This window comes from Carettochelys insculpta, chromosome 3 (genome assembly GCF_033958435.1).
Source record: "Carettochelys insculpta isolate YL-2023 chromosome 3, ASM3395843v1, whole genome shotgun sequence".
NCBI lineage: Eukaryota > Metazoa > Chordata > Testudines > Carettochelyidae > Carettochelys > Carettochelys insculpta.
Genome location: NC_134139.1, coordinates 43424950 through 43444361, shown reverse-complemented (window position 1 = coordinate 43444361; position 19412 = coordinate 43424950). Strand labels below are relative to the sequence as shown.

At 41.2% G+C, this 19412-nt stretch overlaps 1 protein-coding gene across 2 annotated transcripts in view; it reads right to left on the bottom strand.

Annotated features, from left to right (window-relative positions):
• Window positions 1–19412, bottom strand: part of TTC27 (tetratricopeptide repeat domain 27) — a 173887-nt gene that overhangs the window by 148000 nt on the left and 6475 nt on the right. For both annotated transcript variants that reach the window (XM_074988551.1, XM_074988550.1), the window contains exons 3-5: window positions 16665–16794; window positions 8791–8931; window positions 2781–2883 (exon numbers count right to left, since the gene is read on the bottom strand). In XM_074988551.1, the coding sequence (XP_074844652.1) occupies window positions 2781–2883; window positions 8791–8931; window positions 16665–16794 (374 nt within the window). The remainder of the gene's footprint in view (window positions 1–2780; window positions 2884–8790; window positions 8932–16664; window positions 16795–19412) is intronic.

Genomic DNA, 19412 nt, shown 5'->3' with positions numbered 1-19412 from the left:
AGCTCATGCAATAAATCCATGACTGCAAGCCAGTTCTGCAAAACAGAAGTGAGTGTAACATGTTCTAGCAGTGCCATCAGTACATATGTCAAGGCAGGGCACATGTGTGTGATCACAAGAAGATTCCTAATGTTATAGTTTAAGGGCACTTGATCAATTAGAAATTAAGTTACCGAAGTTTCTCCACATGATTCTAAGAACCTGGTTATATTGTCCCTTGAAACACCTGCAAGATCATTCATACATAGGTACGTGATATTATATACTTGTCTAGAAACACAAATGTAGACTCTCAGGTTTGGCTGGCTCAAGCCCACACAAATGTGATTTCTCTGGTATGCAAACAAGTGAAGACATAACATTAGTGTGCCCGAATCATCATATATGACATATTCCACAGGAACATCCTATTTATAGTTTTGCTCTAAAATATTATTTTAAAGAATTCTAAAGGAACACACATGCTACCTTAAATATGCTAACTACCTGAAATCTCTGTTTGACAAAAAATTCCATATTACACATTTGCCTTTCTAGACAGGAAAAACTATTGAGTAAATTTCAGACAAGCAAGAACATTTAAAAGAAAAAGCTTTTTGTACTCTCCAGCAAAGTCATCACAGAAATGTTCAGCCACATACATGATAAGCTACAGTAGTCAAGTGCAACTAAAAAAATTCAGGCATATTGATTGATTTTGACCTTGTCTCCCTCTCACTAATTATTCTGCTATCCAAACCTCTGATCAATAATAATAATCACAGCAGAATATGATAAACTGATCGTTTACGTTCTCTATAACAACGAAAAAGCTTGTGGAATCGCTCAACCTTCCCTCTCCCAACCTGAACAAACATACACCACCCGTCTGCCATTTAGTTAATTTCACATGGATTTTTTTTTAAGCAGCACCCATCCATCCAGACTAAGAGTCCTGAAGAGAAAAAAGAAATAGGAAGGCCCCTTTCCTTTAATATTAAACACCAACTATTTCATCAGTCCATGTACCACCGGCCAAACTGGGCAAAATAACTCTCTATGCTCTTCAACGTTTCATCACCTTTTCAATTCTCCCCCTTGAAGAAGAAGGGGAAACTGGCTTTGCAGCAACTTTGAATGTCAGACCGCATAGGATTTTTTAAGCAGCAGGTTGATTTGGTTTTATTTTTTCTGAAGTGCTCAATTACCTCACATATCAATATACCATCTTGATTTTTACATTAAAAATATAATTTGCAAAAATGATTAATACATTTGGTACATAGGGCAATAGCAGCTTAAATCAGACTTGTTTCTTTCCATGTCAGTTAATGTTCAAATTTCCCTTGGTCTATATGTCAGCATGTCAACTAATAAAATTTCATGTGCTAAAATTAAATGTGTCCTAGAATTCCTTTCTTCCAAAAAGCGTGATTACACAGCAAGCTTCCCAGAGTTACAGATTAAGAACACTTCGTCAATTAGACGTCTAAGGCCTGGTCTTCATTTACCAGAATTTTCAATCTACTTAATGCCAACTAAGTCGACATACTGCAGTATCTTCAGTGTGGTAAAGTTGGTGGGGACTATACGCCTGTCGACACCAGCTACTGATCTCGTCTTGATAGAATACCAGCATTGACAGAAGCAAGCTCGGAGATCCATTTATTGTGTCTACAGCAGACACAATAGATGGATGTCCGGTGGATTGATCACTTCAGCACTGATCCACCTCATGGGGTAGATGAAGCTTATGTTAAGTGAAATGTTTCATAGTCCATAAATTTTTTCCATACTCACACAGTAACACAGTGTGGAGCTCTGTTTAACGTTCTCATACAGAGAAAGTATAAACACTACAAAATTTATGGCATAGATTCAATGTTGGAGCAGTCCAGTGACAGTGGAGGTCACTCCCCAATTCACAGGATTAGGCCCAATATAATTCTATCCTCAATTTTACTACCGTATTTCTAAAGATTTTGATATTCATACAGTGATTTTGCAAACATCCCTAACTATTGTCATGCATTGATCCTACACTTGGTTCAAATCTCGGGAAACAACCTTTCATTAATAATAAAAATAAAATGTTCATCCCATGAAACTGGAATTCAAAATCATCTACAACCTTTTTTGGCAAAGGAAAAAGCAATACATGCCAACGTACGTCCAAGTGTTAGAGAAAAATGTTGAAAATATAATTTTAGGCTTATGAAGTTAACAGCAAAAATTTTCAGCTAACAAGTCAACTCAATGTCTTAGAATTAAACGTAAATAAAATAATTTTAACACTTTTAGTCTATTTCTTCAGCATGAACATTCATTTCAAAATTCAGTTTAAAAAGAATGTCCTCTTTCGGAAATGTAATCCAGCATGTCTTTGGAACTGAACGCTACACACTGAACACTTTCGGTTCAGGTTCATAAGAATCCTGATGCTCTGCGAGGAGCAGTAGAAAATTGCTCAGTCTCTCATGAATTTATACAAAACTGGACAAATTCACATTTCAAACTCGAATGAGCTTTGTTAAATAAGAGACAAAACAAGCCTACAAATTGATTTGTGACATGGTATCAGTAACATACACCGAAGAACTTTGTTTCCAAGTTGAGTGTAATTAGGAATACAGAGGCTTAGCAACAAAATAGAATTAGCAAATCAACATACATTTTAGAAGTACCTTTCTATGTTCTGCAACCACAAAAGTATCCAAAAGGCACTACACTGCAGTTACACATCTACAATACTCTCCTGAAAAGTAACTTAGGTCAACATATTTAAATAAGTTTAAATTTACCTTGTTCTATACAAGTCTGGGCAAGAGCAAAGAGCTCAGGTGATCGCTCCTCTAGCAACTGCTGGTGAATATTCACATATCGCAGAGTCCACCAAGGCAATGACTAAAAGGGAATATAAAGCTATTTTAAATGAATGATAAATACAACTCTTTTTCTTTTATAAACAGATTTTTAAAATATAACCTCAAAAACACTTGAAATATAGTTGCTTTATAAAAATGCAATATCCTAATCTCACATCAGATTTGGTAAATTAGGAAATTACTTACAGCGTATATTTAAATTATATTAAGGCTGAATAAATCTTGAAAGTCAAAAGAAAAAAATTAACATCAAAATCTTACGGTAGATTGGTGGTCAGTCACTTAATTTGCCCCTCTTGTGCGCACCTCAGCTGATGGATACGATCAGTAATGTTCCTTTCCAAACATCCCCTCCTTTCTCCTGAACAGGGGAGTGCTAAAGGTCTGAAGCTATCTCAAAAATAAGACAGCTTATCACTGTATCTTTATGACAGATTTCCAATTCAATGCAAACGTTACACAGTTCTTTGATATAAAATGGAGAAAAGGTGGCACTCAATAAAAAGGGAGAATGCAATTAATTGTGATTTTAATTGCCTACAGCCTTGTCTCATTTTCTCCTTACTGTTTTGAGGGCTGTAGTTTATAATTTGAACCATTTGTCTCTTTGGACACAGCTTTATAGTGATGGGTTGGCATGAAGGTTTCTCTTCTGGATATTAGAATTTAAAGTGCCCCTTGTCAAGATATCTATTCCTTGACTCGAGAACATGCACATTTCATTGCAACATATATAAAAGATCTGTTGCATTCAGATATTTTAGGATTTCATATAAAGTTCATTCTGAGCACACTCAACAAAAGAGCAACTAATTTAATAAGCCTGAAAATGCAGTTGAGTATCCATGAATAGAAAGCCATTAATATAGTGAAGCGAGATAAAAGAATTCTCTCCCCAGGTTGTCCAGTAACAGAAAATCCTCTCCACTTCTTTCCAAACAGCACCAAAAATACTGCATCTCCTCAAAGAATTTTTTGTAGAAATTTCTATCTTTCATATTTAAACAAAATCTCATTTATTAATAGAAAAGTTTATTACTATACTTGCAACACAGGTCACTGACATATGATAGAAATGGTAACGTAACGGCTTTTTACTTCTCATACAAAAATACTGACTGATTTAAATGGAATGTGTCTTTTCCTACAATGAATTACCTTAATTTACAGACTATGAAGACATGAGTTAGTCCAGTGGAGGAAAGAAATAATTTTCAGCATCATACAAACTTCCTATTTTATCATCATCACTGGGTCCAGAGATACTCTCCCCAGCCATCATTTTATTTAGTAAGTAGCTTTTTTGCCCAACGAAAATCTTTAGATGCAGTATAAAACAAATATTGAATGCCAAGAACAAACCTCTAAGAGCATATCAAGCTCCATTTTCCCCTCACCCTAAGCCTAGAGATCTTTGTGGTCTTTCCTGTGAGTAATTAAATCCAGGATCTGGCAGCCAACATGAATCAGAAAATCCAATCTACATCAAATACATGAACTAGCTCTCCATTCTATAGAAAGATGCACAAGTTTTTGCCTTTTCTAATCTACACACACTGACTGTAGGTACATCTACACCATGGTTTCCCAAACTGGGGGGCATGAACAAACTCTAGGCAGGGCGCGAAGTGACCCAGCCCTCCCCTCGTCATTCCCCCAACCCCAAGAAAGAGCCAGCCCTTGTTTCTGGCTCTCAGCTCCTGACATTTCACGTGGGTGACCCTGTGCAGTGGCTATAAGAAGCAGACAGTTGGCAAAGACCTAGGTAGAGCTAGCTTCCTCCTGCAAAGATGAGTGAGTATGGGTTGTGGGGGGAGGAGGAGGATGGAGTTAGATGGGGGGTGCTGGCAGTGCCTGGCTTTGGGGGAGGGGAGGGGCTCAGGCAGGCAGCTCGCATGCAGCTTGGATGGCTGGCCCTAGAAGCGCCGAGACTTGGGCAGCTGGTCCCAGAAGCACCGGGGTTTGGGCAAGCACCTTGGCCGGCTGGTCCTGGGAGGGCGGGGGCTTGGGTGGGTGGCTTGTGCAGCTACGTGGCTGCGTCTGGGAGTGCTGGGGCTTGGATGGGCAGCTGGGTGGCTGGCCCTAGAAGTGTGGGGGCTTGGGTGGGTGGTTGGCCCCAGCAGCGCGGGGGCTCGAGCAGCTGGCTCCAGCAGCACAAGGGCTTGGGCAGGCGGTTTGCTCCGGTAGTGCGAGGGCTCAGGTGGGTGGCTCGGGTGGCTGGCTTGTGGCTTGGGCAGGTGGCCCAGGCGGGTGGCCCCAGCAGCATGAGGCTCAGGTGGGCAGCCAGCTTAGGCTGTGCCAGGCACCCACAAAGAGGGACCTGTACCATTAGCCTGGATGGTTCACAGTAGGTCTCCTAAGAGTTCCCAATTTATGAAGAAAATACATCATCTTTCACATTAAATTCATTTGTTTCTGCTGTTTCTGGTGTAAATTATGCTTTTATTAAATTTTTGGACCAAGAAAAACTGTATGCTTATTTTTAATTTTAAATAACATTTTATATCAAGATTGTGTTTATTTTAAATTATGAATTGAGTATTTTGTTAGAAGAGGGGTTGGATGATGGTAAAGAAGAGGTGAGGGATGTGAGGGGTTCTCAAAAATCCAAGGGGGACATGATGCCACAAAGTTTGGGAACCACTGACCTATACCAAAACAAGTGGAGGCTTCTCAACATAGGCCTATGATGGAGAGATGAGAACTAGCATGTGTAATACTTTTACATAGCTACTGTGGGGGAAAAACTCAGTGGTTTGACCATTGGCCTGCTAAACCCACGGTTGTGAGTTCAATCCTTAGGGGGACCACTTAGGGATCTGGGGCAAATAGATTAAAAAAATTCTGTCAGAATGGTGATAGGCTCCGCTATGAGTGGAGGGGACTAGACTTGAGAACTTCTGAAGGTCCCTTCCAGCTCTGAGATCGGTGTATCTCCATATCTTCAAGGTATGGTGTATGTCATCCAGAGCACTAAATGCTACAGATATTATATTGATGAAACCAGAAAAGTTATTGTCTCTTGAATGAAACCACACAGGAAAATGATAAAACAAAACCACTGTATAACTTGTGGGCAAAGCCATCCCAGCCATAGAATGTTTTGCAGCAGCTGCCCCAGTCTCTGTGTTCTGGGAGGCCCTCTCAGCAGCCAGTCATCTCAGCTGCCCTTTGGATGGTGGCCTGGGGAAATACGTGAAGCCCTGGCATAAGGTGACAGCAGGAGACCCCTGCTTCTGGAGCAACCAGGCATCCTGCTCCTTGTCACCCTCTCCTAGGCCAGTATGTTCCACTTCACTGTATGTGGAGTCAATGGTTCGGCTGTAAAGCTATGATGTAGTATTGTGCAGATACTCACTATGTAAAATGTATGATTGCCTGATAAAATGGATTCGAAGATGATTTGAAGGAAAATGCCTTGGGAGCTAAGTAAGGGTGCTTAGGGCTCCTATGACCCATAACCCTCCTACTCCTATAGCCTTCTTTCACCTCATGCAAGGGGTGGGGAGGAGCAAACAACAGTGGGATCCTGGAACCAGGATAGCTGAGATTATTGAGACTATCGGACTGCAAGGTCTGGAGCCAAATGCAGTAATATCCACGCTGCAGTGCTTTGTATGCTGCGTACAGTTTACCAATTCACTGGCTTTGTCATATGATGAAGGTTTTCAGTAGTACGTCCCGCTCAAGGGGTAGGCACAGATGTTGCAAAAGGCACTCCAAGACCAGAAGGTGGCGTTTTGCCAGCTTTTTGCTTTTGGGACTTTATAGCCTATATTCCTTCCTATGCAGAAATGGGCAGAACGTCAGAATTCCTAAACTATTATGCAATGGCAAATAAAACATTGTGTGGACACTCCAAAATCCATTTAAAAATGATCATTAAACTGGTGCAATTACGTTGTAGACCAAACCTCACATTCAGCATATTTCCATGCTGTTTTACTACCAGTTTAGGAATTTGACACATTAAAATAGCAGCTGGTATGTGAACATGCCAGGTTGTTGAGTCATGCTCTGTCATCCCCAAAAGAGGAATAGGAAAAAATCTAGCCCACAGTAGGGATGTGGCCTGCCAAAGCTTTCGATCTGTCCTGCCATGCTCCTTGGGCAAGTTCCTGAGACTGCTGTGTCCCACATGCTGCTCAAAGTAACTGCCAATGGGAGCAACGTAGGGTGGTGCCTGGGAGAAGAGTGGGGCGCAGTGCCAAGTAAGTGGGGGCACTACAAGAACTTGTTAAGTGGTTAAGGGGTGCACTCTATGTTAATGGAGGAGGTGCAAGGTCTGGGATGGAGGGTGGGTGCAGAAACGAGGTCAGGGAAGGGGACTGGGGTGTAGGAGGGAGTGTAAGGTCTAGGAGAGAATTTGGGTGAAGGAGGAGATTGTGACTTGGGGCAGGAGACTGGAGTCCAGGATGGGGTACGGATTCTGACCTGGGAGAGGGGTGTAGGAGTGGGTGCTGGGTCTGGGAGAGGAGTCTTGACCTGGGCTAGGGTGTAGAGGATTGTGACCTGGGACAAGGATAAATGAGAGGAGCAGAAGTTGAGGTGCAAGAGGGAGCAGGATGCCAGATGCAGGCTCTGGCCATGAGGTGCTTACCCTAGGTGGCTCCTGGCCAGCAGCCCAACAGGACCCTTGGGCCAACTCCCTGACTGTTGTGCCCCACACACCACCGAAAGCAGCTGGCTGTTGAGGCCATAAGTATTTTGTGATGTGTGCCCCTTGCAAGTTAGGCCTCCAAACGCTGCCTGTGCTCTAAGCAGGGCCCAAGTAGCTCTCTCATTGGCCAGTTTCTGCAAGACTGTGGGGGGCAGAGGCTGCCTGTGGAGCCCCCCTGTGGGATGCCAGGCACAGAAATGCACATGATCCCAGCATCACACACACTTTTATTCTACAGGTAAGTGTACGTCAACCTAAAGGACTGTGCACACAGCAGCTAGGGGGGAAAAAGTCTAAACCAAGTTACACGTAGTTGATTATACTTTGCCTAAAGAAGAGCTATCAAAGAGGATAATTTATAGTATATTTCAAACTGCAGTTACATTTGACTTTTGATATTGAGCTGAATAAAGCAATGGCTCAACAAGGTCAAATCATTGCTGCTAAGTGCCGCTCCAAATCTCCTTCTGCCAGTCAGACTGCTTCTAAGCTGAAACAAAGAAGGAAAATAGAAAATTTTACTTTAAAGGGGAGCTCAGAAGGCTCTCTGTTTTTGAAGTGAAAGCAGAAATGGAGAGGCAGATAAGGATATGGTTCCCCCAGTTGTATTGTACTGCTAACGTTCTGGCAGGGTGGAGAGCTTGCTGACAATCCAAAACTCAAGAAGATGAATATTAACTCCACTTCCATTCATGGGAATAAGGCAGCTAAAACCATCCTGTCTAGAATCATAGCAGAAGGCATCCGGGCCAGAGAATGTGCCACAGTGGCTTGCAAAGATTATTTTTGAACAGCTTTATGATACATAAAAGTTTGTAAAGTAGAAAGGTTACAGTATATAGAAACAAGATTGTCCCAACTGTACATTCATATGTACACTCATGTTATCCTAATCATACACGTATGAAAAATGGCAAAATCTAACACTCAAACGATCTTCATGAAACAGAGATGACTTCATCCCTCCAATGGGAAAAAGCCCCAAGAAACATATCTCAGGCTTCGCTACTATAAACTCAATTTATATAATTTATCTTTAAGAAAAGATAACCCTTGATTTAATTCCCTCATTACAATCACTGCTCTCTTGGGTAGAACAATTCCTTTAAATCAAGTCATCTCTGAAAGCAGAATATACCAGAAGAGAGGGGAGACAAAATAAATGGAACAGAAAAATTATAGTAGACAAGACTGAATGAGAGACAAAGAAAAATGAGAACCAATCCAGACTGACAATCAGAATCATTATGTAGACATATTACATACCTGAATGGAGGTAAGTTTATGTCTTGAATACACAAGGATAACTCTGGCTAACATCAACAAGATAGGAAGGGAAGTCAGATTATAGATTGATTCACCATCCAGAACCAGCATATTCAGAACAACTGTACAAAGTGATTTGGGCTGAAAGAAGAACAGATAATATCATCAGGACCAGACAATATTAAAGCACTTTACTAAGAAATAACGTATTACAAGACTTCAAAAAGATCACCCAACAATCAAATCTGCTCAGCAGGCTGATGTACACTAGTATCATAATCACAACCTCACCTCAAGCCACCACCCTGATTGTTTCATCTTCTGCCTGTACGGTAGCACCCCCACTCCACTGAGCATAAAGACCCCAGTTCCCTGTTGGCTCAAATCTGTGCCTCCAGTTAACAGCTGGCTCTCAGCCAAGACTGTAGAGCAGAGACCTCACTCTTCCCTGTCAACGGTCTCAGTGCCTCTGGGGTTACACATGTATCATTTTTAGATGAAGTTAGCAATTTCTTTATTTCATATCTGCTGCATTGGGTCTCTCTGTATTGTCTTCTTAGTAATCTGCTTTGCTCTGCTTGCCATCTTTTCGATCACTTAAAATACACCTTTTCATAGTTAACAAATGTATTTCTGGTTTATAATATAAGCAAGTTTATGTAATTTCTAAGAGGGAGGTGGGGATGAGAGACTGTGCATATGTTCCTTCACATAGAGGAAGGAGGCAAACTTCATATGAGTCTGGATTGGTAACCTAAGGGGCAGGGGGAACATCTGGGGGCTGGAGTAAATCCCAAAGCTATTCTCACTATCTCTATTTCTGCAACTTGGCATGGCTTTGCCGGTGAGCTTTGCTGGAACTAGCTGGAAAACCTGACGCAGTGAGACAGAATTTAAGGGAGCCCCAGGCTGGCAGAAAAGGCTGAACTGTTTCTCAGAACTTCCATCAGCACCGCAGGTATGTACTGCACTGTCTCAGGCATGAACCTAAAAAGTTTGGGGACCACTGTACCACCAGAGAGTTCTCTGAAAATCAATTTGTGCATACAAAAATCCACTTAATATACATCAGCAAATTCACTGCTGATTTTAAACTGCTCTAAAAAAATTACCTAGTAAGAAATACCTGGCACACCCAACCGTCTATCAGCAAACCAGATGTCTGTTTTGATAAGGACAACAAGAAGTCCTGTCGCACCTTACAGACAAACTCTGCCATTTGATATGCTGCTGCAATTGACTAGGTACAAGTTCACATTTCAGAGCCACTAGCAGGACAAAGATTTACCTGTTCAGTTATAGCAGCGTTACGAGGACAATCAAGAAATGTATAGACAGGTGGCAATGCTGCCCTAGGCTTAGCAATGAGTCTAGGACTTACAGAACATGACAGCAATTTTTCTTTTTTAAGGTGCTTTGCTTTCATAATCCTATGTCCTGCTCTATGCAAGCACTACGACATAGAGAGCCAACTTCTCCATATTCAGAAATCTAAGCCAGAAGCTCATCCTCTAAATCTTTTCTCCAGGATGAATTTAGGAATAAAACCCAAACCAGCAGAACTCACTGCTACAAGAGATCAATGACAATGAGAACTTAGTAGGATAAGAAGGTTAAACATTTACAGTACTGCAAACAGCAAGCATTCAGAAGTCATGACTGAAGTACTTTCAAAAAAATCTTAAGATTTGGTGAAAAAGCATGAGCTTTTATAAAAAGAAAATATATTTTGAGTTCTTTTCATTTGTCTTCTAGAGCTTGAGCCATTGAGGGGTTGCATTTTCAAGTTGTAAACTACAGTCCTAGAGGTTAGTAAAAAAGCAGAGATTCTCACTTAATCTCACATTTCCAGCAGGGGTGGTGGTTCCTCATAACACACATCAAATGTCACAGAAGCTGGTATAAGAACGTCAAGAGTCAACAATGCTATAGATATCCTTATCAAATGTAGGAGGTTAAGAAATATTAAACTTGCATGCTACTGGAATACAGCTGCCACTAATTGACAGAGGCTGAAAGACCCTATGGTACCTTATTCCGATTATTATTCCTATCAGCTATGTCAGTTAGATATGAAATAATTCTCCCACAACATGATCCCAGCAAGCTCAATCTTAAAATTTTTATATATTATATATACATATATTTTTTTTTTCCTATTTTAAATTCAGTGCCATTATATGTTAGCTTTCACACCATTTCCCATATAAAACCTGAGGAAATATTACATTTACTATTTAAGCATTCAGGTTGCTTTAGAGGTGTTTTGCACTCTGAGTTCATTTTGGGAAAATGGAACATAACTACTAAACTACCAGCTGTTCCTCATTTGGCAGTTATTAAACTATGTTAATATCTGTACTCATAAGCATCAAAGCACAATCCAATTGTTACCTATCCCACAGGAGTATTGTTGAATTTACCTATAACCTAAGTGGGGACAGCAGGGAAGAATAAAATTACAAACTCTCATGAACACATTGCTCATGCAAGGTGCCTGTAAGGAACCCACCTGTAGCTGACCTAAAAATTGTATTGCTTCTCAATCTGTTCTTTTACCTGATTTATCAAGGGATAGAAATAATTAATGTTACATACACTTATCAAGACATTCAGTGCACAATTATAATTAGAAATGCCTTCAAATATTACCGCTGCCTAGAAGTAAGAAGGTTCACTTGCCACCCACCCGGGAAGTGAAGCTGTGCTAAGGAAAAGAGGGGGCAGAATGAACATAAGACAAACAATATAAAGTTATCATCAAAGTCATAAAGAACTTTGAAAACAAGAAGGGTGGTTTTGAACATGCTCCTGACATGACTAAAAGGAAGTTCTTAAATATTACAATAGGCTAGTTGATATGGTTGTATGTCTTGATTCTTTAAATAAGCAGCAATACATTTAAGCATGGAGTGCTGGGAATCAAAGTGGTTAGAAGGCACTGAAGCATTTATAGTGACAGGAGATAGAAGCATGGACAGGGGTTTTTAACAGAGAAAGATAATCAGCAGCACTATCAGTCTCCTTCTTAGTTTGTACATGGAGAGTGTTGAGAGAACAGATTCAGAGAGGAACAAAACATTTCAGCCGGGCTTTTATTTTATTAATTTATAGAGTATTTCTTGTTTTCTCTCCAGTTGGCTTGATGTAATCAACATCAGGACGATTAAGAACTAATATGTAGATGGTTTAGCAAAAGTCAGACATCACATGAAAGATTCAATTTTTAGGATATTTCAGAAAAAAATAGAATTTGGAAGTTTACGTTATTATATCTGTCTAGGTTCTCGGAGTGGGGGACATGGGCAGGAGTGAGGAGGCAGAAGTTGGGGCCACAGCTGGGATCAGATCTGGATGGTCCTCCTGTGGGGGATGGATTTATTATACAAATGCTGGACTTTGCAATCTGGGGAAGTTAAAAAAAATAGTATATGAAATGGACAAAGGCAATTCAATACAAGTTGCTGTTGGAACCTAAATCTGTTGTTAAAATCCAGCTTATACAATAATGTACAATCAAGAAATGTCAGGCTCTCTTTGTATATTGAGACCAGCAAACTAAAAAAAAACCCAAAACACACTTTTTTTTTTGGGGTGGGGGGGGATCAGATCACCTTTAACATATTGCAACACAATAAAATGTCTGCTTTTCCATGTGAACAATACGATGCCTGAATTTGAATATACTTAAAAAGATATACCTGAAGACTACACTATGGCAGGTTAATATCACCATTCAAACATAACTAGCTTTCCAGCAGAACATGAACTAAAGAATGCTTTTTTAAAATTACACAAAATCTTGGTATGCATCATGCTAATTAAATGATTGTCTTGATTCTTCAGTTTTTAAGCAGTCACTTATATTGACTTATTAATCTTATTTATAATTGAAGTCTATATCCAAAACAAGCCAGGTATGGTTGTAAAATTAGCAGAGAATACATAAAGAGAAATGGACCTTGTCATGGAAAAGAATACAGTTTGATAAATCATTCAGCCCAGAGTTTCAGTTAAGTCAACATAAAATCTCAGGTAACAGTGAGGATTTATGAGAAGCACCTTCAAAAGATGAGGGTAATTCAGTTTTATTTTAGTATGTTTTCAATGCAGATAGTCCATGTTTTAAATTCATTCAAATCTTGCTATTTGCTGTATTTCATTATCTTCCCAAATAAGTAGCTTAGCACATTTATCAGTATTTTAGGCTGCACGTTTTATTCTTGTATAATTATGGTTGCCTGAGGTTACATTAACAATGATGTCCAGTTTTAGCTCCTTGATGTCTCAATAAGTTGTTAGTCCTAACTTACAAAATAGCAACCAATGCACAGGTGCGGCAAAGGCACAAGTAGATATAACATTGTGCAAAGATAAAAAGCCCACTAACCCTCTTAGGCTACGTCTACACGTGCAGCCAACATCGAAATAGCTTATTTCGATGTTGCGACATCGAAATAGTCTATTTCGATGAATAACGTCTACACGTCCTCCAGGGCCGGCAACGTCGATGTTCAACTTCGACGTTGCTCAGCCCAACATCGAAATAGGCGCAGCGAGGGAACGTCTACACGTCAAAGTAGCACACATTGAAATAGGGATGCCAGGCACAGCTGCAGACAGGGTCACAGGGCGGACTCAACAGCCAGCCGCTCCCTTAAAGGGCCCCTCCCAGACACAGTTGCACTAAACAACACAAGATACACAGAGCTCACAACTGGTTGCAGACCCTGTGCCTGCAGCATAGATCCCCAGCTGCCGCAGAAGCAGCCAGAAGCCCTGGGCTAAGGGCTGCTGCCCACGGTGACCATAGAGCCCCGCAGGGGCTGGAGAGAGAGCATCTCTCAACCCACCAGCTGATGGCCGCCATGGAGGACCCAGCAATTTCGACGTTGCGGGACGCGGATCGTCTACACGGTCCTTACTTCGACGTTGAACGTCGAAGTAGGGCGCTATTCCTATCTCCTCATGAGGTTAGCGACTTCGACGTCTCGCCGCCTAACGTCGAAGTTAACATCGAAATAGCGCCCAACGCGTGTAGACGCGACGGGCGCTATTTCGAAGTTGGTGCCGCTACTTCGAAGTAGCGTGCACGTGTAGACGCAGCTCATGTTACTGAAGGGAATTGTGCCCTGGGAAGAAAAAAAAAAAATCAGAGCACCCATTGGTTGGTGGGAGGTCTCCAGAAGCACACAGGCTAAGTAAAAAGACCAGCTCAGATTCCCTTCCTGGCTTTCGAGTTGGTTATGTGCCAAGTTGCCTCAGAGCATAAGATCTATGGACCACTGGCGTTGTGGGAGGGGAGAGCTGGAAGGAGAGACTATTTTAACATTGTTTTGACTGAGCAGGAGACTGACTGTAGTCAGCTCCCTCTTTAGTTTGCCCATGATTCCACTCCCACTTTAATTCATTCACACTCCTCTCCAGTCACATTGTTGAAGGATGGAAAGGAGCACATCTAAGCAAAAGCAAGTACTTTCTGCCTCACCTCCAACCAAGACAATGGGGAGTAATAAGATACAAGTTCTTTATTCATGCCCCCGGTAGGCCATGGAGAGGGTGAGGAAGTCAGCATCATTTTGTTTCTTTGATTCCATTATTCTAGGACAGAGATACTAGTAAAGAAACTTTGCTGAACCAGTGATACAAAGCATTCATCATTGCTGGTTCGACTGCTCCTCTTTGCTGCAGTTCTGCCAGGAGCAAGAGCTAAGATGATGAGCAGGCAGCACTGGCCCATTCTTATTTTCCAGGGATAGATAAACACAATGATTCAGTAGGGTAAGTATTCTTCACAAAGAACAGTGTCTACAATTACAATAGCTATGATACAACTATTCTTGTCCAAAATTATGTTTTCCATGCAACAACTGATATCAAAGCACTGCAAACAAAGAAGCTGCCTGATCTGTTTTAAGCAATGATTATGTCACGTGCTGCAAGATAAGCAGAATTTTTTTTTTTAAACTTGCAAGATTCATTGCCAGTGATATTTAACTAAAGGCATCAGCTACTGTATTCATATAACTAGATCCTGGCAGCCACTCCAACTTCTGTTAGTAGAGGAAGAGAGATATAGGCTGTGTCTACACTAGCTCCCTAATTTGAAGAGAGGATGGTAAGTAGGGTGTTGAAAGATTATTAAGGAAGTGTTGCATGGTATATGCAACACTTCATTAAGCTAATTCTCCCCCATGGCAAATTCAAAGTGTTAAACTTTGAAGTGCTGGCTTGCATGTAGCCGGAGCTAACTCGCCGGTACTTCAAAGTGCCTGGGCAACTTCAAAATCCCTTCATTAATAATCTCCTGACACCCTACTTACCATCCTCCCTGCCAGGGAGGTAGTCTAGACACAGCCATAGTGAAGTCTTGGTAAGAAAGTGGCAATTACACTTCAACATGGCTGCCTACCCCTAAAACATAATGTTTGAAAGCATTACTTTGTTGTACATAAGGAGAAAAAAAGTCAAAACTGAACAGAATTACACACCAGTTCCAACTTCAAACATCCCTTTGCTAGCTTGTAGAAGCATCATTTATTTCAATGACACAAATATGCTTAATGATAACCCTATTTATTATTTGATTCTGAAAAGGTGCTGAGCATTTGCAGCTCTTACTGAAACCCATTTCAGGTATAGATGCTTAGCATGTTTTTCAAACATCAAGGCTTCAGTTTCCTTTCTGTAGGGCAAACCTGTTGACAGTTGATGAGAAATAGTTTCTTTGTTAATCAAAACACTGTAGACTAAACATTCTCATAGCCATTAGGAATATACTATACTGCAATTAAAGCTTCTCCCACATCCGAAATAAATTAGAGTGAACCTAGACCCTGTGTGGCCAAACCATGGCTTATGAGTTGCATATGGTTGTTTCGCACTCTCAGAGCTATCCACTGTCCACTTATCAGACTAGGGCAGCAAGAGTTTGTGTGTCAGCCTCACAGGAGATGCCTTCTGAAGAAGGAACTTCAGCCCCAGGGGCACCCACAAGGGCTGAAGCCCTGAGAACTTCTGAAGATTACAGAATGTGGCTTTGAGGGTCAGTAAGTTTGACAACCCCTCCCCTAGACACTGCCTCTAGCTGACAGTACTTTAAAAAAAATTAAACTCAACATTTTGTTCAGCAGTCTCACTAGGTTGAGATGTTTGAAATAGAATATTATGCAGAGCAGAATGGGAGACTCTCTGATTCCAGAATCCTTGCTATTACATGTGAGAAGACCAAATGATAGATCTGAAGCTACCCAAAAGACTTCATAAACGTGACATTATCCCCTTCCCAAAACTTTTAGCTGAACTTTTGAATTTAGTGTCTCAATCCAATGCATGGCCATCCAAATCCACTAAAATGTGCACTTCTGCAGAATGGCTGAGATTACCTGGGAAATAACAAGGCTAAGAAGAATGTTTTAATAGAGAAAACAGGAATGCTTTGGACATACGCATAAGATCTCTGAAGAAAGCAACAATTTCAGGCCACTGAAATCGGCATCTCAGCTGTCTGCAAGAGATAGGTTTCCACAGGCTTTTTGAATGTGGTATTTCTGCATCTTATGTTTGCCTGATACTGAAGTGTCTCCCCCCACCCCCAAAATACTCTCTTGAGACTGTGCATGGAAGTGGTTCATGCACAGAAATGAGAAAATCTGACACTTCCACTTTCACTCCAGATACCAAAACAGAATGTGGGGAATTGCTTCAATTTCAGAAGTTCACTTAAGTATAACAAGTTTCTATGACGTCATATTGCCTGCACTTGTTTCGAACACCTGTGTATGCTTATTTCAGAGACATGTGCTATCAGTGAATAAAAGTAACAGTAATTAACCAAAATACAGTTAATACAGCTTTTTAAAATGTAAGTGTACCTCACAGAAATGGTGTAACAATGAAGAGGGCAAAAAGTCCTGAGGCTTTAAGAAAACAGCAGGTCCAGTCCAATTGTTCTGAACAAACAGCTGCAAGCTGCCCACACCAAGAAGAAATATCAGCCTTTGTCTGCAAGACAAATAATCAAAACCATTATAGTAATGAATCTTTTTCATCAAAAACATTAGAGAGTGTATTTAGTCTCATACCAATTGAAAATCCTTTGCATCCTTAAAATTTGCTATTTCTTACCGAAAAATCAAACAAAAATGAATTCTGTATCCAAAACTATACAGCAATGGGGGGTGTGTGTGAAATAAAGAATATACTTACATAGCTATCAAGAACAGAATAACAACTAATAATTGATTTTAAAATGTTTATATTAAATCTCATACATCATTGATTAAGCCTATTTCTAATAGTTAGAGATCAGGAAAAGGCCTACTGTGGGGAGCAGATTAATTCACATCTGCATACTACAAGATTCTTATGTCTTCCTCTGTAGCATTTGGTACTTGCCAGACATGGAATACTAAACTATGTGGACCCTGGGTGGTAAATTGTCTCAGATGGGAAGCCATGCTAGTCTGTAGCTTCACAAAAAACAAGCAGCCCTGTAGTACCTTAAAGACTAACAATTTATTACCTAATAAATAAAACTGTTAGGCTGTGACCAAACTAGCCCCTCCTTTTGGAGTGGGCATGGTAGCTCCTCATTACCATGAATGTTCAGAGCCTCATTAGCATAATTGCAGCCACGCACGCTTCAAAAATGCCACTTTCAAAACACATGCCGCCCATGTAACCAGGGGCCTTTTGAAATGCCCCTCTGATATCAAAAGCCTCTTCTTCCCATTTGGTTTTGGGAAGAAGGGGCTTTTGAAATCAGGGAGTCATTTCTAAAGGTCCCCTACTACATGGGTGGCATGTGTTTAAAAAGTGGCACCTTTGAAGCACGCAGGGCTGCCATTATGCTAATGGCACACTGAATATTCATGGAAGCACCTCATTAGCATCTACCTAAGTGCCTCCTTACCATGGCCCCTCCAAAAGGAGGGGGCTACCATGGCCACAGCCTTAAAGTCCTACTGGACTACTTTTTTTTTTAAATGGACTTTGGGTATGATCCAATACAGCCATTCACATACTGTGGTCTACACCACAAAATTACATTGACCTAGTTGTGCATGTGTCTACACAGGAATGAGTCTCCCATTGATGCAAGTGCCCTATTATGCCAACGCAGTAACACCACCTCCCTGAGTGGCACAGAGCTACACAGTCATTATACTTAGATGAAAGCAGCGTAAGTGCAAATACTGTGTTATTTATGTCCACCCTAATCGTTCTGCAGCAGCTGTCTCTCATTGGCCACTCTGGTCACCATTCTGAACTCCACTGCCAAGGGGGTCGTGTAGACCAGTGTCGTTCCCCATGCCCTTTAAAGCCAAGTTTTTTTAATTTAATTTTTTTATTAAAATTTTAAATATTAAAATTTTTAAATGCCTGTTTCAGATTGCCCCACTTGACAAGCACATTTTGCAGCTCGCAGCTGTTGAGTAGAAGATTAGCATTGGAAGAAACCTCAGGATGTCATCTTGTTCAACCCACTGCTCAAAGCAGGACCAGTCCCAACTAAAATCATGCCAGCATGCTCCTGATGCGCTCCTGTCTGGAGTAGACAGACTTTGGATCTTCCCAGCCAGCATGGTGAAGTGACTGTGCAGGCAAAGCTCTGTGGCAGCTTTAGAAATGTTAACATCTATGAACACATTCCTTGTACCCCTTCTATATTTCACAAGGGTGAACAACGCGCTCTCAAAGTCAAGGAACTGCAAGAGCTGAAGAACGCCAGGCAGGCTAACAGTCCAACTGGTGCTGAGCTGCATGCCTTTTTGGCAGAAACACCTGCCACCACCACCACGGATACCTCCTAGAAGCCCATGTCAGAACCCCTGCCATGAACTGCAACAAGAAGGTGGTATAGGAATGACGAATATGAGCAAAGAGGTGACTGAGGGATGCAGATGCATAGAAACCAGGACCTGTTTCTGACTCCAGTCCAGCACAGGCAAGCTGAATTCAGAGTATGTGTGGAGATACATGTTCAAGTACAGGAATGGCACTCCAAAAACAACAGGCCATGTCCTTTGACTTTTAATTTATTTGCTTATGCTAAGAAGGAGGTGGTACAACTAAGAGAAAGTTGCTATCTGCTTCTCATTCTCTTATAGAGGTAGCTGTCATGGTCCATGCAGATCAGTTATACACATAGGGATGGTCCTTGAATTCTCCTGAGAGATCTTGCTGTCATGGAAGGTTATTTTGTCCTCTGCAGTAGGATACTTTTCCATGCTGCTCAGTGATAAGTTTGGTAGACACCATAGCTGTACACAAACTGGTAACATATGGGTTTGGGTGGCTTTGGAATGCCAGCACCATCACCTGTGGAAATCTGTATCAAATATCTTCTACAAGTAGATTCATGCAACTGAGCAATTCCCTGCTCACTGTGGCTACTCCTAAAACCAAGCAGTCCTGTAGCTTCTTAAAGACTAATAATATTTAGTAGATAATGAGCTTTCGTGGGTAAGACCCACTTCTTCAGATGGGTCCTGTGAGAGATGCCATCCACAAGGAATCCCCAAGCAAAACCAAGAATGATCTGTTCTGTCAACAGAGAGCGGCTGGACAAAACAGCCAATGGGAAGCACAACAGACAGGGATGCCTGGTGTCCCAAAAG